The 25,964-nt window shown below is 38.6% G+C and overlaps 1 protein-coding gene across 1 annotated transcript in view; it reads left to right on the top strand.

Annotated features, from left to right (window-relative positions):
• The first annotated feature begins 7,422 nt into the window (after window positions 1-7,422).
• The window catches only part of LOC149164595 (small nuclear ribonucleoprotein SmD3b-like), a 40,073-nt gene continuing 21,531 nt past the window's right edge, over window positions 7,423-25,964 (top strand). The window contains exon 1 of the mRNA XM_089432116.1: window positions 7,423-7,688. Within this exon, the coding sequence (XP_089288242.1) occupies window positions 7,530-7,688 (159 nt within the window). The 5' untranslated portion in view covers window positions 7,423-7,529. The remainder of the gene's footprint in view (window positions 7,689-25,964) is intronic.

Below are 25,964 nucleotides of genomic sequence, written 5' to 3'. Positions count from 1 at the left end.
TGTCTTGTTGGTTCGAGATGTCTTGTCGTCAAGTCATGTTGAGTGTGTGTTCGCAAGGTCATGTATACACGAGTTCACTCGCTCACACACTTAACCATTTTGTCGAAGATTTGTCGACCAGACCACCCTCCATCAACTGGACCTCCGTTGAGTTGCACTACACAGTCTCAACCCTCAGTGACCAAGTACTACTGCCCAGAATTGCGCAGAGCTTGAGGCTGCCTCCCAGGCAGTCTGCACTGTGCAATCCTGGAATTGACCTAGCTGACTGTCACCCAAAACAATGCAAAAGTTGCCCAATAAGCCATCTCAATTTGCGCTTCCACAGGCCAATCCATCAAGCCTCCCGCTGGTCAACCAGAGAGTTTGACTGGGCAGTGACCTTGGGCTTCACTCCTCCCAAAAATTGCACAGAAGATGTCAGCATGCCTACCTTTGCTGACTGGAGAAATTATGCAGACAAGAGGGACATGCACCCACTGTCTGTCACTACATTGCCTCTGAAAATTGTGAAGTTTTATCAGTCAGTCCCCCTGCCAGCCACCCTGCTGCTCCTCCTGAAAATTGCGCAGTTTTCTTGGACTGCCCACCAGCTGCCCGACACCCCACTCAGCTCGGAAATCGCGCAGACATGTTCAACGTGACTACCTCCTAGTTATGCGCAGTTTTGGCCAGCAAGCTCCTGCAACTCGCTCCCAGTCTCCCCTGAAAATCTCTGCAGTTCTCACTACTAGTGTCTTTTGTTGCCCGCACTCCCTTCCCAGGAAAAAAATGCGTAGTTTTGCTTTTTAGCTGAGCCAGATCCTGCAGAATGTCACTATTTTTCTGGAAAGCCCATCCCAGCCTCCCAGTGGCCTCTATGCAATTTTTCTTGACAGTGTCGAGGAGCCTTGCATCCCATCCTAACATGTGCTCTACGCTATTTCAGATCCTTGTCCTCTCTCCCAGACACCTGCACCTAGAAACAAAAGACAATGCATCATGGTAGACTAGGGGATTTCTGGATTTGATGTTGTCTCATTATAATTACTGCAGAAACAGGTACATGGATGAGACATGGCACGACGAGAAACAAGATGAACAAGGAGCACATGCTAGAAGACGTGCTCGCGGTTGGACGAACACACAGAGCATACCAAGTAGCAAGCGAAGGAGACACATGTGCATGCATGAATTATCAAGCGAACACCAAGACCATTGAAGACTTTGCGCACTCTGCCATACTGAGGTGAAGCTATGGTACACCACAGGCACACTCATTGCTTAACAACACAGCAGCTCGACACAAACAACATAGCTAGCATGTGCATACGAACAATGTCAGGTCGAGTTGTGTCATGAGTCGCCTCGACCACATCACTACTTTGGGTCATAATTGTGTAATCAATGTAATGTAACGTGGAAGTCGAAGAGACCCATGGATGAAGTCAAATAGTCATGTAAACCGAATAGTCATGAGGGAAGTCAAACAATCTCAAGGGTCAGTTTCACCCTTGGCTATATATACCCCTCATTTGTACATGCAAAAGACTTTTCACCTTGGTTCCTCCCACATAGCCTTGAGAATCTGTAGTCTTTTCTTTGAAGAGCGAGCAGTGGCTCTAACGCCCCGCTGTCGAGGTTAGTGATGTAATGGTGTACGTATGTGTATTGGAACTTTCGCTTAATTCAGAAGCATGTTAAAAGACTATCACATTTTCACACATGTATTGTGTTCGTTTGTAAGACTATTGTTTCGACGCTTGTAATGCATGTTGCTTTAACTTGTATTAAGACAACTGAACTATTTCGGTTGTTCTAGTACATATGCTATTGGAAATGTGTTGTATCAGTTGTTAACATTGTCTCACCCGTGTGGACTATTCCGCTAGACACTCGACAGGTTCATTCTCGTAAACTTGTTATAATGACCATCACACTCGTGTGGACTATTTTGTCGGGTGTTGTACATACTATCTGTTCACCTTGTGTTTGTGACTGCCGCATCCGTGTGGACTACTCCGTCAGAAGTTACGCATGTCCTGCTGTGTTGTGTGTCTCTAACATAGTTGGGACTATTCCCTTTCAACTTGAGACTGACTCTCACCCTCTCCCTCTGCAGTGAAAGAACCTTGACACAAGCGACACTAAGCACTCACTAAGCACTCACTAGGCACACGAACCTCAATGTTTGAAGACAAAGTAAACCACTCTCATGTGCTGACAAGAAAGAGCTAAGGAAAATATTTAAGATAATGGCAACTGGGCCATCATACCATATGGGAATCCTACATCAAACAGTGTGAGGTCTAGTTGGGACTTCATACCAGGGAGATCCCCTGAACGTTGGCGAGTCGAAAATCGTCAACAGGCTCCAAAGCATTTGTCCAACCAAGGTTCCAGGATTAGTAACTCAACCCAAGTTGTTCCAGGGCTCCAAATCACTTTTTCCAACCAACGGCTCTAGGAACTAATAACTCAACCCATGACCATAAGGAACTTGAGCACCAATCAGAAAAATCCAGTGGAAAAACCCACAACTGCATGGTTATCCAATAAATGGCAAGTCTAGGCAAAACGACTGTCAATTTAGGCAATCCTCCATGCGAATGATATACCATAACCAAATAACCACATGCATATACCATGCATGCCAAAACTAGCAAGGAAATCATACATGCAACTCGATACCTGCAAGGAAATCCCGTTGTAGCTTTTGATTTCGTTGTCCCTTGCGCTTTCCTGCTTTTCCTTTGCCTTCTTTCTCCAAATCCAATGAAAACTGGAGTGCTCCAAGCATGCCCTAACAATGCTCCAATATTTCTCCAAGTGTGCAAGAGTACGAAAGAAAGAATAGAATGAGAGTGCCAAAGACTGAACTGACAAAAGATGTGAACTAGTCCTCATAAGCCTTTTTATCATTGAGGCCTCTATTTTCTTCACTTTCCTCTATTTTTCCTTCAATTTTCCTCACATGTAATTTTGTGACCTTTCACCTTCCTTTTCTCCTATTTTCCATTATTTTCATAAATAAATGCCAATAAATGCCACTTTGCCTTTTCCAATGTAGTTGTCAATTTCCATAGCCATTTATTAATCACAAGTGATCCCCATCGCTATGTTTTGCCCAACATTAAACTTGGAATACATGTCCCATGACCTTGGTTATTATTTTTATTTATTTATATAGGAAATCTGCCAGGGGTTGTTACAGTAACCTTGTTTATGTGGGTAAGCAAATCAAAGCAAATAAAACATGGATTGATGTAGTCGATTTGGATTGGTTACCTCATGTTACAAACACAATGAAACTTGTTCAATTTAATTTTTCAAAGGGTAAAACCACAATAGAAAACATAGATTGTGACCATTTTGGAAGATATTTTGGATGTAAAAGTACCTTACCCCATAATTGGGCCAACTATCATAGAAGTTCCAAAATACCAACACTTAAAGTTCACTGTGGCACTATTTTTTATAATGACTAAGCATAGGGGTAAAGGGCATTGTACTATAGAAATCTCGAGGAGGCTGCAGTGGGTAACATATTTCACTTTAGATATATCAAAGTTATGATGAGATTCTAGGGTTCTCATGTGCTCCCAAGAAGAGCACATGTCCCCAAGCTAGTGCTAGATGTTATCTGACAACATTGTTGGGTACTAAAGGGATCCTCAATGTATAATTTGAAGTTGCTCTTCAAGATTATGGGCATCAAGAAAACAATTTAAGTTAGAGAAAGAAATTGATGCCCTATTTGAGGATTTTGATAACCTAGATTCTTACATCTCAATTTTAGGGTAGACTATAGAAACATTTTGACAATTCAATAGCTTGGGGCGGTTGTACAATAATATACCTGCTTGGTCAACAAATTCACTTTGACTTGTTTTAATTCATTGTATAAAGGAACAATTTTATTGTTAGAGGAATCTAGAACTTCTTAGAAGAATTTAAAATTACTTTTATGTTTTGAATTTTTTGTATAATGAGGCAAACAATTTATTTCTTCTAACTTTGGAAGACTATTTAATACACTAGTTTCGTTAGTAGCCATTCAACTTTTTGGTTAAATCTAAGAAAGTAGTAGAAGTGGTAAAGTTTGTTTGGAGTGCAGAAAAGGAATCTATATACTTTAATTTTAATTTCTTCCTAAAATATCACACACACACAATGGCATTTCAACTTTTTGATTAAATCTAAGAAAGCAAAAGAAGTGACAAAGTTTGTTTGGAGTGCAAAAAATACATCTATATATTTATATTTTAATTTTTTCGTACTATATATACCTTAAAAACAGAGACCAAAATCCTTAAAAATTAAATAATTATGAAGCATAAAATAAATTAAATTAGAACATACATACCTTCTAATTAGCCCATACCTTCACCCATTACACTTGTAAACTTGTAAATATGCATCAACTAGGTTGTTTGGGTTTGCCTTAATTCCCTGATCCACCTAGCTCAACAAAAACAAAACCTAAAAAAACACAAAAAGTTCATAAGAATTCTTAACTTTAGACAATAATTTTTTTTTATGATAAATCTTAAAATATCACTAAAAATCTCATGAAATGCAGAAGTAACTACATGAGAAAGGAGGAGAACAATTGTATTGCAAAAGTAACTACAACCTATGTAAAAACAAAAGATCTTGAACTATAGATACATGAGGAAGGAGGAGAACAATTGTATTTGAAGTGAGTACGCTTACAAGGATTTTGGACCAAAAATGACTCATACTCTACCCTCTGCCCTCTCACATGAAATATTCAACAATGTTCCTTGACCATCTTTACTTACATTATCTTTAGATTTAAAAAAAACATGTGACATAATTAAGTACATTATCTTTAGATTTCAAAAAATTCACATATAAAAGAATAGGAGTTAAATTAAATCAAAGATACTTGTGAAATATTTATAGGTTGAACTTTGTTTCCCCCCGCCACCACTTCACCTATAAAAACAAATACCAAAAATCTATTTAAAAATATGAAAGAGGTAAAGAGACTATGAAATTTTCTACACTTTTAAAAACAAATACCCAAAAATTTCTTTAATAATTGTAACATACTATAAAAATATATAAAGAGAGACAACAAAAAAGCCCCTAAATGAGCAAGGAGGAAGGAGATTAATGGTTATTGATATGAATGAACAATACCTTCTTTGCCTTGCCTTGCCCTGTTGTGGCCCACCCCTGCTGCACAGGTGAAATCTTCACGAGTTGACTTGTTTTGACTAAATTTCACCTTCCCCCCTCCCACTGCACTTGTAAAAACAAATACCAAAAATATCTTTAAAATTATGAAAGAGCTAAAGAGATCGTAACATGTGAAATCTTTATCATTTGACTTTTTGGGGCTAAACTTCACGTTCGCCTACCTCCACTGCACCTGTGCTTGCAAAAACAAATACCAAACTGTAACATATTTAAAAAATAAAATTATAAAACAAAACAAAAACCCTAAATGAGTAAGGAGAAAAGAGATTAATGGTTCCTGAAATGAGGATCATCACATGATTTTAAAAACAAAAGTGGATTCACCTTCTCTGCCCCTCTCACACAAATATTCAATAGATTCTTCACCTTCTTCATTTTAAATTTTAAAACAAAATATATTATAATTTGTGTCCAAAAATAAAATAAATGAAATTAATCAACAAAAGAGAATTCACCTTCCCCGACCCTCTCACACAAAGATTCAATAAAGGAGAAGAGAGGTTTCCTAAGGTGGCCATATCTATTTTTTTACTAGGTTTTCTCCACATTTTCTCATGGAAAAACATGTGTGTATTATAGTGGTGAGGGCACACTCCTCACACATTTCTAGACACAGGCATGTGTGTTGTTCTTGTACGAGAAGGGCACACTCATCTGGTAGTTCTCCCTCTATTTATACACAAAGTCAATAGAACAAGCGAGGGTGCATTTCAGTAGGGTGAGTTGTGTGCTTCTAATAGATAATGAGGGCACAATGATCAACAATTATGTTCCTATACTTAGCAAATCAAGAGGGTGCAATGCTTGGGACAATGACACATCTATTCCAAATAGCATGCACAACACATGTATTATGTGACCTGTTAACATGGTGACATATTCCGTAGGAGGGTTAGGCATCTATTCTTCACCTTTCTTGTTTTAAATTTTAAAATTATAATTTATATCCAAAATATAAAATAAATGAAACCAATCATATCTTCCTTTGGGCATTGTGTCTGTGAAATCTACACCAACTGGGTTACTTGGGCCACTTTAACTTCTCCACCATTAAACCAAGAGGAAATTAACCAAAATATATTATAATTTATATCCAAAAAAAAATAAAATAAAAAACAATCATATGTTTCATAGCCTTGTCGTATGGCCATTGTATCTGTGAAATTTTCCCATTCTATTTGTGAAATTTATAACAGTTGGGCTATTTGGGTTGCTTTAACTTCTCCACCATTAAACCAAGAGAAAATATAACTGTGAAAACAACAGATAACAAGAAAGACAAGATATTAAAGCCATAACTTGCATGGCCATGTAAAAGAAAATTGAAAAAGATAACAACACTAAAAGCAAGAACAAAAAAAAAACAAGGAAAAGAAAACAACAGAGACAAAATCAAACTCTTTGCACCCATAGTGAGCGAAGCAACTTCTGCTTTGCGTCCATGGTGGACCCTGGACAACAACCAACCCTGCTCCGTACCCATAGCTAGCCAAGCAACTTCTACTCTACGTCATCCATGGCTAATCAATTATCACATCACCCAACCCTATTATCACATCACCCAACCCTGCGATGCTCTGCTGCCAAACCCTCCATCCAATCTCTGGTTAATGACATTTAATGAAGACCGAGCCACTATATATTCTTGTTTATTTATTTATTTTATGACATTTTTTCTTATATAACTGCTAAATCTATTTAAAATTGAATCTAATACATCCCTGAAGTGCCATTGTGGCTTGAAAACAATATGATGCCTCATCGATTTCATTATGACTTGAAAACAATATGACACGTCATTGATTTCGAATTCTAAGGAGATGACGACCCTAGTCACTTATGACTAAAACAAAACACATAACTTTATTCCCATACAAATTTAAAAAATATATTTAGTAGAAAGAAATTGGAGTAAGTTAGATAATTGAAAAATATTTTGAATATTTTTTAACTATATTAAAATTATGAAATTGATTAGATATTTCCCAAATAAATTAAAATGAAATACATAATTTAGTTTTAAGAGAAATTATTAAATTTAATAAAAAAAATTAAAAACACATTAAATTATATTATATTAAAATGTATTAAAAAATTAATACATATTAAAATAACATTTCTTATAATACTATATATAAAAATTGATTTCAAAATATAAAACTTTATTTAAATCCAGTGAAATTTTTAAACAGAAATACTATTTAAACATTGTAAGTAAGTCTAGCCGTTGCCAACTACTGCAACAATAAGCCACCCGGGGATAAAAGGCACAGAACAGAGGGTTTTATTTGGGGTTTAGGGTTTTTGAGCAGTGACAAAAAATGAGCAGAAGTTTGGGGATTCCTGTGAAGTTGCTCCACGAGGCAGCCGGGCATGTTGTGACAGTTGAACTGAAAAGTGGCGAGCTGTACAGGGGCAGCATGATCGAATGCGAAGATAACTGGAATTGCCAGCTCGAGGGCATCACTTACACTGCCAAGGTACACATAACGAATATTCATTGCCATTTACATCCGTTGAGTAGTTTAGCGATTATATGGGTAGGCGCATTGGGTTTAGGGCGCATTTTATTTTTATTTATAGTGTCATGATTCAAGGATTTTCTTTTTAAGAAAAATGCAGTGGGTGTAAGGTGCATGTCTCTAGAATGGTCTTCCTGATACGATAACTGAAATTAGTATGGTAAGAGTATTTGAACTTTTAACATTTGAAACAATTGCTATTAGAAAGACACTGTCAACCTTGAATTCCAAGCAAAAACCTGCGATTGCTGTGGCGTTTTATTGTTTACCTTGATAGGATTTCTATGAGCTTGTGCTTACATTCAAATCTGACTATTGTTTAGCACCTTCGTCGACATGTTGTTAAGGTCTAGAAACTTCGCGCTTTACTTTACTACCTTAGGAAAGCTACTTAAATTTCTGCACTGCAGAGTGACACCTTGTGGATTAGAACCTCCGGGGTTCTGTCCTTCAAGTATTGAATTTCAATGGGACGTACAACATTTTTGATGACTTATATTTGAAATATTATCCTATCTCAAGTCCTTAGTTTCTTTTAGGGCTGGAGCTAAGGTTTGAATTTTTTATATCCTTCTCTGACAGAGAGTCATTTGCAACTTTCCCACTCTTCAGTCTGAGTCAATTGCTGCCATTTTTCTTGCTAGTTATACTCGCCCTAGATCAAAATATGCTATAATGTATATCCCCTGTAGCATGTCCATTAGCAAGGAATAACATGTCATTTAGATGGAAAATGTGCTATATTCTTTAAGTTTTTGTGGTTTGTAATATTATCCATGAAGAAGTAAGTTGGAGGGAGACGCATCAGAAATTTTCAGGGCCGAGATTTCAAACCTCAAGCCACTTTCATTATCAGGACGAAAAGGTGTATTTTGAGAGAATGTCTAAGGCTGCATGTTGCCATCTTTTATATTTAATAACCATGCTATTATTGAGGTGAATTTCTTTAACATCTCCATAAATTGATTGATGAGTTAATCAAAAACCTGGTTTTGGCCTGAAGATTGTTGGTTATGGATGTTCTTGTTGCATAGATTCTACAACCTAATTGCTGTGTGTCCCAATTTTGTACAAGATCTTTGGAGGGATTATTAGATAAGTTAGGCATTTGCCATAGATCGGATTGTTATGTTTGTATAAGAAAAAAAGTCTAACAACAGGAGCTTATTATTTGAGAATTCTTAATTGCATACTTAACTCTTCTACATCAAATAGACCCAGTCTTGTAGAGGAATTATGTTTAACATTTAATGCACAATTTCCAGCCACAGCACCAAACTTCTTTGATATATTTCCTTGCCCTTTTTATTATACCCGTAGTTTAGAAGGATCCTCATTATCTGAATATAATTATTTGTAAATTTGCAAGTATAAACTATGCATGAATCCTGACAAGTCCGGAAAGATTTTACGGAAACCGGTTTGGCATCTGAAATATTCTTTTTAAACCTTTAGATTAATACCCACAAATTACAATTGAGCCTCTTCAGTAAAATGAGGCAGATTTTTAAGGTACTAACTTTCGGGGACATTTCTCAACTCTTGGTTATTGGTAATCGACTAATTTCTACTGGATGTCAAATATTGTCTCTAGTGATGGTCCTTTCAACTTGCTAAAGAAGAATGCCATTATGATGAAAAACTAATATGTTACAGCTTGGTTTGATTATGAAATCAATATATTCTATCCCATATAAGAGCTTGTTTCTACAAAATTATTATTGATGCCTTTTGTTTTGAACTCCCAAAGTAGAACGTAGAATATAAGTTGGATATTTTTCCAAATTTCACACTGACTCCATTATATCCTTTGATAGTTTGCTTTATTCATTTACAAATGGACTTTCAAATTCACACAAAACTCTGGTAATCTTTCTCTAAATCTTGGGAAATTGATTTGCAAGAATGGACCACATGTCATCTATTTGTATCAGTTCTGATGTGAGACTTCTCAATTAGTTTTTCAATGGTCAAAGTGGATTTTCTCCAAAATTCTTATTCCATCTGAAGAGGTCTAAATTATTCACCCTTGACACCTGCAGGATTGACAATCCCTTTTTTTCCAAATTGTCTGCCACAAGTTGCACAATGTTGCTTAGAGAATCTATTGTAATGAGGGTGTAAGTGTGGTGGTTTGCATGCAAAACCTCAAGGTCTTGGTATTTACTAACTATTTAGTACCTGGGGATATGTATTTGGACAAATGTTCATTGAAATCTGCCCCTGGTAAGATGGGGAATGCCAATGTTAGTGTCATGGTCTCTGATGTAGAAATGTAAACTAGGTGCCCATTGCTTCTATTGATCACATAATATCTAGGTGTATTAAACTTTATTTGCTTGGCAATGTGTTGATAAATTTTTATTGCCCCTTGCAACATATGCCAATGGTACTTGTTGTCTCTTGGTCTAGTAATAGCCTTGTAGGGTACCCTTCTCCAAGGCTTGATTTATGAGTTGATAGTTGGGATGGCCAAAGGTCACCGTGAAGAGAAAGGATTTCCAACAAAGCCATTGTACATGAAACCCCCAAGAAGCCCCCAAGTTGAAGGTAGATCTAGACTAGGGTTTACCCTAGGACAAACAACTAGGGCAAAAAATTTATGGACAAAACTGAAGTGAATGCCTGCCAAGAGAATTGATTTTGAGGCAACCAACTATACCCTTGGCATTTAGATTCTCCACTCCCAAAATTCCTTCTTCCCTAGAAATTCGTACCATGCCCTAGCTTGGATGCTTGGCCTTAAAGGGGCCGAATTTAGAAAGAGGAGAATTTTTTTTTTATGGATGAAAAGTTATTTGATCACCAACAAAGGAGGACCAGTGCCTAACTTCTTGGGAGGATGGAGTCTATGAGTTGATTAGATAGCCAAAGGTTGCTAAGGAAGAAGAATAATTGATGCCCTAGCATCAAAAACCCTTGCAATTACCCATGCAAGGGATCAAGAAGTTTCATGGGAGAGCTAAGTAATGTTCACCACTAGGATTATCATTCACATGTTATTCATGAATAATGCATGCAATAATGATATCTAGATTCTACCAAATAGATTTTCAATAAATTAGGGCACAATAGAAAACCCTAGATTTATCCAACAAGATGCTCACTTACAAGATAACATGCGTGAAATTCTATCCATTGATCCAAGACAATAGCTCCAAAGACAAGCGAGTAGCTCCATATATCAAAATGCAATCATATATCCAATTTCCTCCACAAGACAAAGATGTTGAAATTCTCCTAAGAGAGGCTGAAATCTCCAAGTGATGATGATAAATACAACAGTCCTCTCCTCCATTTATATGAGGAGGAATAACATCTATTTTGGCCCTAAAGCCCCCCCTAGGACAATAACTTAAGTCATGATGATGCATTGGGTCACGGGTTGACCCACTAGCTTAGATGAAAAATCACACAATTTCCCACACATGTAAGTTGTAAGGCAGGATATGTTGACGCTATCCATGCGTTAGGCCATCTAGTGTATGTGTTTGTGCTTGTGGGTGCCAAACTTGGTGTAGAAGCATCTAAAATTCATCCTCTAAGGGTTGGCCCTCAAATCTCTGTCAATGTCCCTCAGTGGACCTCAAATTTCATCTTGGGGCACAAAGGTGGTCTCATGGGTCTCCAAATGGTCATAGTGTCAATCTCTGCTCCAACATTGAGGGCTTCCAAGGTGGTGCTAGCCCTCCCATGTCTCAAGGGGTGAGACCATCCTCATTTGGGCCCTCGATCAGCTGCCATCCTTCATGAAGTGTTAAGCTGGTTGGGGGCCTGTTGGGTCTAGGTGCATCATCCCAAAAAGTCATCAAATGTAGGGCAAAGTGCCAAAACGCTGTGGGTGCTGGAGGTGACCAAAGATATGTATGATGCTCTACTGTTGCTTGGAGTCCCATGGCTCTCAAAGCTTCACTTATGGGTGTCAAAATGCTTCTCTGGAGGTCTGGGCCCCAGTTAAGGTGCCCAAGTAATGACTATGGAACAACCTAATAATCACATCACAAAGTCTAGCAAGCAACAAATCATTAGGTACAATAATCATTGTTGTAATTTGCACTGAAACAGATACGGGAATGGATACAGATATGGGGTTTGAAACGGATATGGCAAATTTTCAAAAAATTTGGATACGATACGGCAAGGAAACGAGACACACACACACACACACACACATATATATGACAAAATAAAAGTTTCATATTACCATTCATCTTTTAGAATCTAGATTCTATATCTAAAAATACATAATCATCATCATGAATTCAACATAAGCAAATCATCATCATGAATTCAGCATAAACATTGTCATCATCGTTAGTGATTATTATAACATTCAACATATCATCAAGTTTCTGTTTCCAATTTCAATCATCAACATCATCACCAAAATTAATAATGCTAAATGCACGCTACATAGTACAAATTATAAAATGAACTATTTCCTGCCCAAATTCCTTTCCCATCTGTATACTATAAACAACATTCCAAACTGTTCTAGAAAAAAGAGAATCTTAAAGAAGTTGTTGAAATGTTTCACCAGTTTTTCTGCACATTAGGCATATGCTTGGGCCCTTCCAAGACCGTTTCTGGCGATTATTCCAAGTCAAAATTTTGTTAGAAATTACTAGACATATGAACACCCTTGTTTTGAGTGGTACTTTTAATTTCCATACATCATTCCACCACCATTTATCCTCCTCTTCTGGAGTTGGTCCAAAACATCCATTGAGTTACCCAACTTTGCAGTATAGAATCAATTGCAGCAACCATTTGTAGTGTCGTTCTTGGGCAATAATTTGCTTGATCCTTGGATGCTTAATCTTCCTTGACTGAAGGCACCTTTCTCAAGAAGACTGGAGTAATTTTAGGATATTTGGGTAATTTTTCTTTGAGAGTTTGTGCATTGTATTAAGTAATTACAAACTGTCTGTCATCAACTTGAAGATTACAAACTTTCAACGTTTATAAACTAACCATGCGTGTTATAGTGTCAGACACATGTATGGTATATACACAACATATCTTTATTTGGAATGGACTTCAATTTGTGATGGAATGGAATTATCTCTTCCTTCTGTCAATCCTGTATGAAAGTCTGTGTATTAAAACTTTTGCCCAGCTGCAAGTTGACTCTTGGATTTTGCACAGATTCCCATAACTGATGATAAATGGGACGAATACCATGACCTCAGAGAGCGATGAAAATCATGTACCATAATTCAGTTTACAGCAACACAGATCCATCTTAACCCCGAATCTATTAGGCACCTTGGATATCAAACTGCATGAGATGCCAGTCTCAATGTTTTCACATCTAGTTGGTGTGGTTAAATAATGTTTATGTTAGCTACTAAAAATGTTTGATGGATATCCCCTGTCAAATGCACCTCTTGGTAAAATAATGCAGTATTAAATTTTCAATTCTTGTAACTATAAATGCATTTCTATAGCATTTTGGTTTTATAACTAGAAAATTTGTTTGCATAGATTCAAATTTCCAGAAATAGAGGTTGCGTTTCCAATTTACTGTAAAAAAATTCCCAACTTAGGCTTAGTTAGCATTACTATGGATTCAACTAAATTCATTTACCAACAAATCCATGAATTCTGGTTCTTGCATTACAAACTGTGAAGCAATTTTGTTGAAATTTCACTGGTATACATGTATATTACATCTGCATTTAAGGCAAGGCTTTTTAATGTGGATCTGTTTCCGGAAGATCACAATTTTCTTGGATCTGTATCCAGATTTCCGGAAACAGATCCAAAACCTTTTAAAATGCCAAGAACGTTTCAAAAATAGGATCCGGCGTTTCCAGCAAATCGAAACAGACTGGAAACGTTTTAGCGTTGTTTCAGTGCCGTTTCGTACTCGTTTCCATTTCCGAAACACTGAAAGGCGTTTAAGTGGACCAAGCTTGAGAGAAAAGGGCTATTGGACACTTCAAACAAGGTTTTCCTTCCAAATTTGGGGTGTTGAACTTGCAATGGTGTTTACCTCCCTAGGTAGGAGTGGCTAAAGGACAACCCTATTAGGTGTTTCCAACTCCCAATGGGAAGCGACATTTCCTCAGTTCACGCTTCAATCCATAGGTGTTATGTGAACAATGATGGTAACGAAGGGGAGAAGACTTCATGGCCAAGTGTCATGGTCAAAGGGACCAGCGTGGCCGGGATCCACATCCTGGGCGTATAGATGTGAGGAGGGAGCAATCATGGATGTATGAAGTACTAACGTGGCCTTTGTCTTTTCACCCATCTTGTGTACCTTTTACCTTTCTTGATTTTTTCTTTGTATTACTATTCGTAGCTCAAAGGGTTAGAGCTTGCTTTGTATGATGTATAGTAGCTGTATTGCCTCTCAATGATGAGGCAACTCATTGCCCATCAGGGTTGGGACATGCAAGGGTTCCTTTCATAATGTACAGGAGCAATATGGTGCTTAACAACTGGGTGATGGCCATAAGGGGTGAGGTCGAGCTCATGCTAAGCTTTTGACCATGTGCTAATGTGAATGTCCCGACCATCTTTTGCATTTTAATATTCTTTCCTTTATTTTTCTTGTGGCTAATATATGTTTTTTCCTTTTCTTTTAGCTACATCAACGTCCTAGGGCCAAATTTCGGGCCCTACCTAGGATTGATGATGTATGGTTGCCAAATCCCAAAGAACCAATGGTTAGTTGAACCCAAAGAATGGAGGTGGACAATATAGGGCTTGTAATCAAGGTTGCACGAAACGGGGAAACAGGTACGAGTTTCCGAAATGGGAAACGATACGAAACGCGACCTCCCCAAATTTTGGAAACGGGGAAATGCGAATATATATATATATATATATATATTAGGACATTTAAGAAATATGTGAAATCATAAAGCATATATGATACATTCTAATTTATTACATTATGATAAAATTGTCAATTGTCAATGCATAAACTATAAGTATCTAAATTTACATCACATTTACTCATGAATAATCACATAATGAAAATAGAAATATCCAAAATCAGCCACGAGAAATTTCCAATTTCTTGTCTCGTGCTTGATTAGGAGTCTACTCCTACATAGTCGAACGACCTTAGTGCTCTTGATTAAATACAAGTTTCATACCCTAGTACCCTACATTCTCTTGATTATTGGGAGTCTCCCCTGCATAGAGGGCTTCGTTCAAGTTCCATACCCTAGTACATGGTTAAATCTAATGGAAACATTGCAATCCCCCCAATCCTGAAATCCTGAAAAACAGATAAGTCTGCTGGATTTTGAGTGAGGTCTAAAATTCTACTTTCTCCATATGAAATCCAACGAGGGCGAAACCACTCTCAAACATCCTGAGTCATTTCATGGTAATGTTAAAAATTTAAGTAAAAGCATGAAAATGAAAAATAAAGGAGAATATCACTTTTATAACTTTAGACAGGCATCTAGAAGGAATTAGAAGTCACTAGGCTAACGTAAGAATAGATTAGAAAAAAAAAAAAACACAAGTAAATGCTGAAACGTGGGTCGTACGGCCGTGAAACGCGTTTCAGGCCGTGCTGGCCACGTTTAAGTTTCGTGAAACGTGGCAGTATGGCTTGAAACGCGTTTCAGGGCCGTACCGAACGCGTTTTAGCGTTTCGTACTCGTTTCCGTACGGAAACGCCCTCCTGCCCCACGTTTCTTGCAACATAGCTTGTAATGTAAGATGGAAAGTGGTAAGTATGGAATTGAGATAGATGGAACACGCTATCTCAATCAGGGTCTGCCAAGTAGTTCCCCTCCTATACCCATTGGGCCATAAGGGGAGGTCCCACTGGACTAGGATCAAAGATTAACCCCCCATTTAAGGTGAGGGAACTGTTGAAAATTGGGTAGCGTCAGGACAAATTTCCCCAAAGGGAAACTCTAAGCCCCAAAATGAGCCCAAAGTTGAATTCACTCAAAAGAAAATATTGTTATAATGTTAAATGAAATTCAAATTTAGGAATTTTCCCTCCATATCATAAAGTCGGCTTGGTCACCAATATGATCACATGAAAGTATATAAATATGGATATGGGCAATTCAAAAAGAGATAAGGAAGGTTCAATATAGTAGATGAGTTATAAGTTTCTGAAGTTGGTTAGTTCGCTTTGTCTTTTTTCCACAAGAAAAAAGCGAACCATCTATTAAAAATAGAGAGTTACAAAGCAAATGCTGAGCATTTCGGAAAGACTCGTTTTCCGCCGAATAACAGGGAGAAAAAAAAGTCTCAACTGGATGACTAACTGCACACCAGTCTCAACAACAAAACAAACAGAACGACCCATCCTGCCCATTCACACCTCCCGGGATCCAAAAGGGGATAACACACAAGAGAGGAATGAAAACAGACAGAAGAAGAGAGTCCGAAAGAATTGCAAGGCAAACAACGCCCTCAGAGAATCCACAGTAAGCACTAGAAGGATTCTCAAACAAGAAAAAAAACCAAGAAATATAGTACAAAGGGGTGAGAATTATGTTTTCCTCCCCTTTTTCTTCTCTACTTTTTGCCACTCCCCCAGAGCCGGTGAGGATGAAAAGAGAATGAGAGAAGAGTCCCCCAAAATGCAAGGATTGTCCTTGTCCGAATCGGAGTGTTCTGGAGAATGTTGTCTTTTAGCACCACTCATGTCCTCTAAATCTGGTATCTTCTCCGCCAGAGAGTCCATCGAAGCCTGAGCTGAAATTTTTCCGGAATCTGGGGACAAATGTTCCTGATTGTTTGCCATGGGGGTGGCTGCCGCGGCATCCTCCCCAATAGGTTCATCATGTTGTTCAGGTGGGGAGTTAACTGCCCCCTCATCCTCTGTTTCTTCTTCTGGATTCACTGTGCATTGCCAGCCTCTTGGTTTATGAACTTGTTTCTTGTTCCTTCTGTTTTCTCTTTTGTTTTGTGGACAGTTATTACGGAGATGTCCTGTTTGTTGACAACCTCGACATCTGAAGGTCGTGTTTTCATAATCAAGTGGCTGTTTCCACTGAGTGTTGTTATGGATCAGAATTATATTGTCAGGTAGCCCTTGACTAAGATCAACCTCCACACAGATTCTGGCAAAAGTATGTATGCATCTTTCAATTCTTTCCACATCTTGCTTGATGTATGTACCTATGGCATTCCCCATCGCTGCAAAAACATTATGAAACCAGAAATGTAATGGAAGGTTGTGAAGCTTGATCCAAACCGGCATTTTGGAGACCACCATAGAGGAGGGGTCAAAACCCGGGAACCAGGGGGTCATGAAGAGACCAGCATTGCCCTAGAACCATGGCCCCTCATGGAGGGCAAAATCTTTTTCCTTAACCGTGTCGAATTTAACAATAAAGAAACCCTTGGAGCACAAATGGATGTCACAATTTGAAGTCCATGTGGAGAAGATCCATTGTCTTAAAGCATCTGTTTTAGGCCAAAACCCGTTGAATCTGCATATGACAGCCAATGAAGAAAAATCAAAATGAAAATTGTTTACCTCAGGCAAGTCGATTTGCAGTACAGGAGTCTGCGATCTTTGCTCCACAATGTAGGGACCAGGAAGATCTGGTGTTGGTGTTGGCTTGATTGTGGCTTCCCCCTTCCCTTTGACAACATCTTTGAAAGAACCAATGCCTTTTGAGCCGAAACCAAAACTTCCACCTCTTAGCCTTGTGCTTAGAATGATGGTTGAGTCTCGGCCAATGCCATAGCGCTGTACTATGAAATTATCTTGCAGAATTTTACCTGCATGTATCAAGCTTAGCAGGTTTGTTGGGATGCCTATATCTTCTTGTATTTCATCCTTTATATTTTTTATCAGCATTCCTGTCCAGATTTGCTTGCAGATAGTATTTCCTGACAGGGTTCTGATGAAAATTTGAGTTCGTTCCTGTTCTGGGTCCTTGAGGGCTAGCTTTGATTTTTTACCCCCTGAAACTACTGCTATTTGGGTCACAAAAGCATAAAGGGGAGCAGGTTCCCCAAGGCTATTTCTCCTTTGCTCAATTAAAATATCCACAGGTCCTGTGCGTAACAGGGGAATCCTGTCCTTTGGACGTGTGTCGATTTTGGAGGGGATGACCCATGGCATTATATTCTTCTCCGCCTTGAGATCTTGCTCTCGCATCTGTTTGGATGTGAACAGGGGGACAACGAAACACTTGAACCACAAATCAATGCTCATGCCCCTTCCTTGTTTATCAGTCTTTCCCTTGAAAAAATTCCAGAGAAAAACAGTTCGATTTTCCCTCCCCATTAAAAATCTTGAAACAGCATCCAGGTGAGAATAATCCCCAACACGATGATGCTGCAGAAGGAAAAGGCATTCGTATTTCCCCACTGCTAAGAGGAGACACATTCGGGGAAACCTTAATAATAGACACCAACAAAGGAAAAAACGTGGAGAGAAGGTTACCCACGCACCAGCGGCTTTACCATTTTTCGTCGCCCCCAACAACAGGTAAAAAACACCTTCCTTAGCTATGGGCTCGGATCTTTGAGCAACAGCAAGAATGCCCTTCTCGGTCTTTTGACTGTCCACAAAGCAAGGTTCATCCATACGCTCCCCTGTTTCATGAGAAAAGCTCGAAACAGTATGCCATATTTCCAAAAATGTCTCCGTCAGAGAGTTCATTCTATGGCCGCTTAAGCAGTTTTTCTTTTTAGAAATCTCGGTGCCCAGAAACCCCCGGCCGCCATAGACCGCGACAGAGGATGGAGCCCAGGCGATGGGGCCGAACTGCCGGGGGAAGGAGCGCGAAAACCTAGCAGGAGCGAGCGCCATTTTTTCCATCGTTCTCACCAATATTTCCGCTTTTTCCTAGGTCGCTTTGTCTTATCTAAGACTCGTTCCATGATTCGCTTTTTGTGCTTACACTTCTGAGTCTCATTGGCTGGCACTCAAAAGGGCTGATGGCATCTCCTATATTCACGCTTATGACATATACTCGTGGCTCACATATGGCATAGGCTAATTGCTCTCAGCATGGGTTTTTGGCATAACTGTAATCGTACAGAGCTCTTGCATATTAAATCTGAGGCATCGATTGCATCACAGTATGGTTTTGTAATGGCAATGTCATCCCTTTGTCTTCTACAATTGAATGAACATCGCAGTCTTCTATTACTGAATGGGCATTGAATTATCACTGAAATCATATGAGCATCGCAACACATTATTGCTTTGGTTGCACTATAGTGATATCGTTGGATCCCATTATATTTTGATATTACTATGTTACACATCACTTGTATGGCATCGCACTGCTTGATAGATTGACATCGTTGGATTGGCAAGGTTTCGTTACATTTCACAAACATATGGACCTCACATCTCTGTAATGTCTGGTGGTATGGTCTCGCATCACTGCAATGATACTATGTCACTCTCTATTGCATCTAGATATCACAATGAAGTCTCTCTTGCATCTCGGATATCTGCAATGGCCTGCACTTTTCATTGGATTGTACTCTGTTCAACCCATGTCTCACATTGACTGGTGACCCATTATGGTCTGCATATCACAGGATTGTGATCTACATATTTGTGAGACTATAATTTCTGAAGGCAATACTCTATATACACTATTATGGCATGCTTTATATACACTGTTTGTCTGAGGTGATGTTTGGACAGGGGCCTCAATATAGTGATCCATATAATGTATATATCAATGATTTATACAGTAACCCTAATGGATATCATCACAGTAACTTTGACCGGTCTTGACAGACTGACAATGCAGTATTATGACAATTCCCTTGATGACAGTAACCCGACAATGACCTTGAAGACAGTATGATAGTGACAGGGATGTATGGCAGCACACGTGACAGTGATATTCTTGGTCTGGTATAGATTGTCTTATGAGGATCCCTAGGTGGCCTAATATGATTGATATTGTACTTTGTATTTCAGCTGAACAACTGATGAAATCTAATAGAAAGAATTGAATTCTGGGTTTTCCCTCTTGTGGGGTTTTGCCCTGGTCTCCGACCAATTCTGGTGTCTTTATGTGTACTTGATTTTCTTCTGTTGTTTGTTTGTGTTCTGTTGCATTGTTGATGATATTGTTCTTTCTGTATAATTGCTAATAATGTTTATATGATATAGGGTGAAAATAATAAATGATGAAATGCAATTATCAAAGCAAAGAACAATAAAGCCCTAAGAGAAAATTAACAGGAATAAGATCACAGTCAAAAACCTTCCTTCTTCCAGGTCATCCCATAATCCATGCCAAAAGCCCAGAGTACAAACAAGCATAAGTAGCTTTTGGTTGGAAGCCCACCTTCGTTCATGTGCTCCTGCGAGATGGGTGAGAAGTCATATGATTGATGCAGGTGGCAGAGATGAATAGTGGCACATCATCGCCTAGTGGTGGTTGTTAGGGGCTGCTGGCTGGCCGGCTGGATGCGAGGTGTGGGAGAAGAGTTTCTCCTATAGGGTCGCCCACTTTTGGTGGGTAACAGTACCATTAAAAACTGTTGTGCATTTGTAAACGTATGATCTATTTTTCCATGTAATAATAAAATAATTAGCTCTATCCAACTTCCATAATCCTTTATTGTGCACAAGATCATTAAACCCAAGAGTTGCTTGAGATATTGCACCGTTGACAATTAATTAGGAATAACACTCACGCTTTCATCCCTTTACCCAAATTCTACAAGTGCAACACTAGGGTTGCTTCATGGTAGAGGTTGAAACTTGTTGTGACCTTTTTCTACATTGTTTTGCTCGTTTGCAGCTCCCATAAAGTCAAATGCTCTGAAAGAGCCCATAATGCAATAAACATTCCTGTTAACATACTTTAAGAACATATCCAAGGCTTTTTACCATCAAGATGTCTGCCATAATTTTTACAGAAGCCTGTACAGATTCAGCGTAGCCTGCCCATTTGAGTGGATGATTATGACTGAATTCAAGAGAAGGCCAAAGAAACACGGAGCCTGCCCATGTAACCTTTTTTTTTTCCGTGTTTCTTTGGCCTTCTCTTGAATTCAGTCATAAGCATCCCACTCAAATGGGCAGGAGCTTTAAGAACAATCTTCTTTGATAAACTAAAATAACTCATTCAGTGAGCTGATAAAGGTCGAAGTGATAAAAAAATATCATCCACATAGATGTGGAAAGCTGATTGGAGGGTTTGAGAAAACATTTCTAACGGAGAAGATTCAAGCTGTAAATTCTCCTTCTCTACTTGCTTGTCACTGCCCTCAATTTTTTCTGTTTGCTTGATTTCTTTTTCAATTAGTACATTCTTCTCAGTAGATATCATAGAGAGTAAGAAATTCATCAAAGAAGAGAAGAGGACTATTGATATGGAACAGAATTCCAATGGTTACGTGCAAAATGATGCTTCAATACCAATTTGATTTGGAGGGGGGTTGAACTAGTGGAATTAGTGTAAGCACAGCACAAGCTTGCAATGAGATCAGCTTAACATACTCTGTCACAAATTGATGGTGCAATAGATACTGAATCAAACTCAGACAAATGAATTCATACTTCAAATATACGTTGTTGCAATAGAACTGGGAAGACATTTTAACTCCAAATTTTTATCGATTGAACAAAACTGTACAATGGGATTTGAATTGCATGAATCTTTATAAGAACAAAGTATATACCTGTTTACAAACTAAGGGAATATGAAGCACTTTGCTTCCCTTTTGTTGAAGAATGTATAGGAAATCTGGAAGAGGAGAGACAGAAAAAGATGCTCTGTCATGACTCATTACTGTTGGGTTTCCACATGTGAGAATATGCTGAGCTGCCCATCCGTGTGTGCTGGTACTGATTTGGACTATGTATTTACGGAAAAGATTAGCATGCCAAAGTATTATAACCTGTTAAAATTGGCAACTAGGGCCAAACTCCATATGGGTTACCTTATTTATGACAGTTGATATTTTTCTTGGATTCCTATCTCTGAGAGGTGTAGGATTGATCTAAATATCATCCGATTCCGACATGTACAAATGAAGTTATGAATTTATTTTGATTATGATCAAATTATCTAGGTCGGCCTCTTCTATATGTCGGCTCACCTAGTCCAATAGTCACGTCTCTTGACCGCCACCGATTAGTATATATAGAGGTGCTTTCTCCCTCACTCATACACATCCAAGAAGAGAATAAAAAACGTTAAGAACACTTCTGCGTTTGAAGTGCGGATCTGAGGCAAGGATGAGGAGAGTGCAGCCAAGTTTAGGAGAGGTTCTTCTCTGCGTTTTGGTGCGGATTTCTCTGTGGAGAAAGCCGCAGCTAGAAGGTACCTAAAGAGCAGACGTGTGGGCAGTTTGTGGCATGTCTCCCTTGCTAAACAAAACCGCAGATCAGAGGTAAGGTTAAAGGGTTTTCTGTGCTTAGTTACAGTGTTTGGGTATTCTGTTTTGGGCCGCAGGTGATGATGTTACAGCAGCATGCGTGGAGGTTTGTTGAGAGGCCGAGAGACCTAGTAAGGGTCCTCTCACCTAGCCGCAGCTCCTAAGGAGACACCGCAGCCCAAACTGAAGGTGTAAACCCTTGTCTAAATGTCAAACTCCTTGCTGTAGCAGATCCGAGATCTGTAGGGTGCCTTGAGGTGGTTTCTTAGGGACATACAACAGCAGATTGGAAGCCTAGAAGGACAGCAAAGGGTGACAAGGGAACACAGTGATTGGAGGACTGTTGTGGTAGATTTTTGGAGGGTTTTTGGATGCCCTAACCAGAGATAAGAAGCTACAGCAGTAAAGCACAGAAATCATGACAAGGAGGCAACAGCAAGGTGGTTGTAGATGACTCCTTGGTAATGTTTTGATTGATAGATCAATCGGCGTGGAGGATAGGAGCTTATAAAAGGGAGGCAGCAATAGAAGAAGGCTTTTCTGGGATAGTTATGGCTGGGAATTCTTCCAAATAGGGGACATACCTATGGTGAGCTTGCTGCAGTCCTGTAGCAGTTGTTTAGAGGTCTAATCAAGCTTAAAAGGGGTGCAGGAATAGTCATCTAGGAGAGCGAGTTCCCAGATATGATAAAGGGAAGGAAGCCACATCAAATTATGTAGTGGGCTGCTGTAGGTTTCAGTTGAAGCCCTAACCTGTAATCAAAGCTCAGTCCATGAACAACAATGACAGGTATTCAGAATTGCAGTCTTCAGCCCTTGGTGCCAGAATTGCAATTTCATTGAGTCAACTTCATGGTTAAGATCTTTGATGTCAGATCTCCTATTTGGAAAGTCAGTATTGACTTTAAATCATTGTACTCTCTCTCCCTCTCTCTCTGCTGAACTATCGAAGAATATATAAGAAGAATTGATCAAGGATTTCACCACATTGGGGTTTGTCCCTGGCTGGTGCCACATCTTGTGTCCTCTTGTCTTATACTGTTTATGTTTATGTTCTATCTGCATTTTACTATCATGTTGATGTGATTGCTAATTTGGATATGGATAGAGAAATTGAAGTAAAAATGCTCTAAAGCATAGAACATACCATTGTATCCAAAATTTAACATGGTATCAGAGCTAGGTTAGGACAAAGCCCAAGCAAGAGTGAGAGAAAGCAATCTCTAAGAGTTCGTTGACAAGCCTCCTTGACTCCTGCCAGTCTAAAGTATATTCAAGCATGATATGGGCTGGAATATTGAAAATACAAATCCATACATTACAGTGATATGTCTTGATGAACATCTGAAGAATGTTGCATAAGGCTGGATACTGTAGCTACAAAGATTGCAAGGCATTAATACCATTTGTTGACATGGCCCCTGCACATGCTAATGCCAAGGAGCATACCTTGTTGAAACAAGTTAGGTAGACATGACAAGAGATTGAATTCCTCTTCAAGGTTGAAGTGCTGAAGGCTGAAGTGTAGAACTTGATGAAGTATAGACTACTTGTGTTGAGGGGATCAAATCATGTTTAATTGAGGGCACTTCAGCCCTATTCAAAGGAACCCAAAGCTAATTTATCAGTTCTCTCTTGATTGCACTTTTTGGTATGTAATCCAATCTCTGCATCTAAGACACAGTGAGGACAAATTTTCTGAAAGCTCGCAGAGATGTCATATCACAAAATGATTATCACAGAAGTACAATCCTCTGGACACTCGCATGTCATAGAAAGAGAAGGTCTGATCTCCAATGCTGGAAGGCATTTAAGGCCTTCCTATTCATACTCTAGAAGAAAAGAATTAAAATTATGAGTTTACTCCTGCGTAAATACTCAGTCCGAAGTTGACTTTGAGGACACTTTGAGCATGAACTCCAGTAAGGTCATCACCTTGACCTCAGTATCGGTTCATAGCATAAAAGGATTAAACATCTACTCATATCCTGGGTGATGAAATCCATAAAGTGTGCCTTCATCTCATACATGGATTCACAGCCTGAATCTCTTATGTCAGTCAAGCTGACCTGTGAAATGTTATTTACTTACAGCGGCAATATTTTTATTCATCAGCAAACTTTTGAGCACATTGAAGAGTAAGAGATCTACAAGCCTCAAGCAGTTTGGATCAATATTTTAGAACTCCGACTCGGACTTCGACTCGGCCGAGGGTCGACTCCGACTCCAACTCCGACTCAGTGTCGACTTGGTCGGCTCGATTTCAATGACTCGGTCGTTGTAAAAAATACATTATATATATATATATATATATATATATATATATATATATATATATATTTTATATATAAAAATAATAATTTTAAAGATTTTCATTCATGTTTCCAAACACACAGCATTAGAATATAGATAGAAGCTAGAAGACAACATATGATCAAAGTAGGCTCATGAATATATCCATTATATCAAAATGGCACCCAGTGTGCACTGTACTAAACTTTAAATAAGCAACTAATCATAATTTGACTAATAACCACAGACTTGCCATGTCCTTTTATTCTTGTATTGTATTGCGTTCAAAGATTCCAAGTGTCACAATAATGCAAGGGAATGGTTGATTATGTTCAACAGTCAACTAGATTGAATCAATCATTGCAAATTTAAAGATACTAAGTTGAATTCCGAAGCATGATCTATGGTGCTATGCTTCATGCTTGTTTATATTTGATAATTATTCTCCATAGATTGCAGTTATTCTCAAGTGAATCTTGGGAGATTAGTATGACTATGTACTCTTTAGGAAGACTGATGGCTTGGGCTGATTTAGGCACTAATCCTTCATCATCTCATAGCTGATTCAGATACTAATCTGTTAACTTCTATGCTGAATCTGAAATAGATGTAGTATTATAAACAATGTACCTTCACAATCCCATTAGCCACTTTTAGGCTTTAGCTACTAATCGATATTCATATAATCCTTCTATCATACTTTGTTCCTATTAATTATATGCACATATTGTATATATTAGAATTTAGGAGTGTGTTAACTGTTAAGAGCCCAGTACGCAACCCGACCGAGATATTACAGACTCGGCTGAGCTGGCCGGGTTAATACCAAGCCGGCAAAGTCGTTAGACAACCCGGCCGGCTCAGTACTAACCTGGCCGGCCGAACTGTTTCCTAGGCCGGGTCATAGCTGGGGGGTCTGGCTCGGACCAACTCATAATGCCCATACCTGAAAACACTGGTTTGGATCCTCCATTGGCTTATGAAATAAATCAAGGCTCCAACAGGTATTCATAGTCCCTCATCATTCCATGTCAAGCACCAGAACCTAGAGGGGAGAAGTCAGGTTCTCTTCATCGGTTTAAAGCAGTGTTGAAAATATCGGTATCGGCAAAATATTGGCGAGGGTCCAGAAAATATCTTATCGGCAATATCGGCAAAATTATCGGCAAAATATCAGCAAGCATAAAAATGCATAATATATTCATTTTTTTTTTCAGATTTCTAAACATATAAAGCAATAACAACATGAACTAAACACATTGGCACATAAATATGAAGAAAGCACTGATATATATGATGTCAAATAGAAATGATACATCAAACTTCAAAGGCGATACCAAATCCTGCTGATCCCTGATAATTGTCCAATCAAGGACTCAAACAAAATAACATCACATATCTTGCTGATCCTTGATAATTGTCCAATCAAGGACTCAAACAAAATAACATCACATATATAAAACTTTAAAAGTATTTCATCATCATGAGTTATAAACTTATATGTAGCAAAAGTTGCAAAACAAATAAAACTAGCAGCTATCTATCTGAGACCATTGGCCTCTCCCTAGCAGCTTTCTTTCTGTCTTGTTCAACAATTGCTTCAAGAGCTTTTTGTATAACCTCTGCACTAGAAAC

The sequence above is a fragment of the Pinus tabuliformis genome, chromosome 5_1 (assembly GCF_031772625.1).
Source record: "Pinus tabuliformis cultivar Carrire ecotype Pingquan chromosome 5_1, CPIR1, whole genome shotgun sequence".
NCBI classification, from domain to species: domain Eukaryota; kingdom Viridiplantae; phylum Streptophyta; class Pinopsida; order Pinales; family Pinaceae; genus Pinus; species Pinus tabuliformis.
The sequence above is the reverse complement of the archived record's forward strand: the minus strand, read 5'-3'. Positions and strand labels throughout refer to the sequence as shown.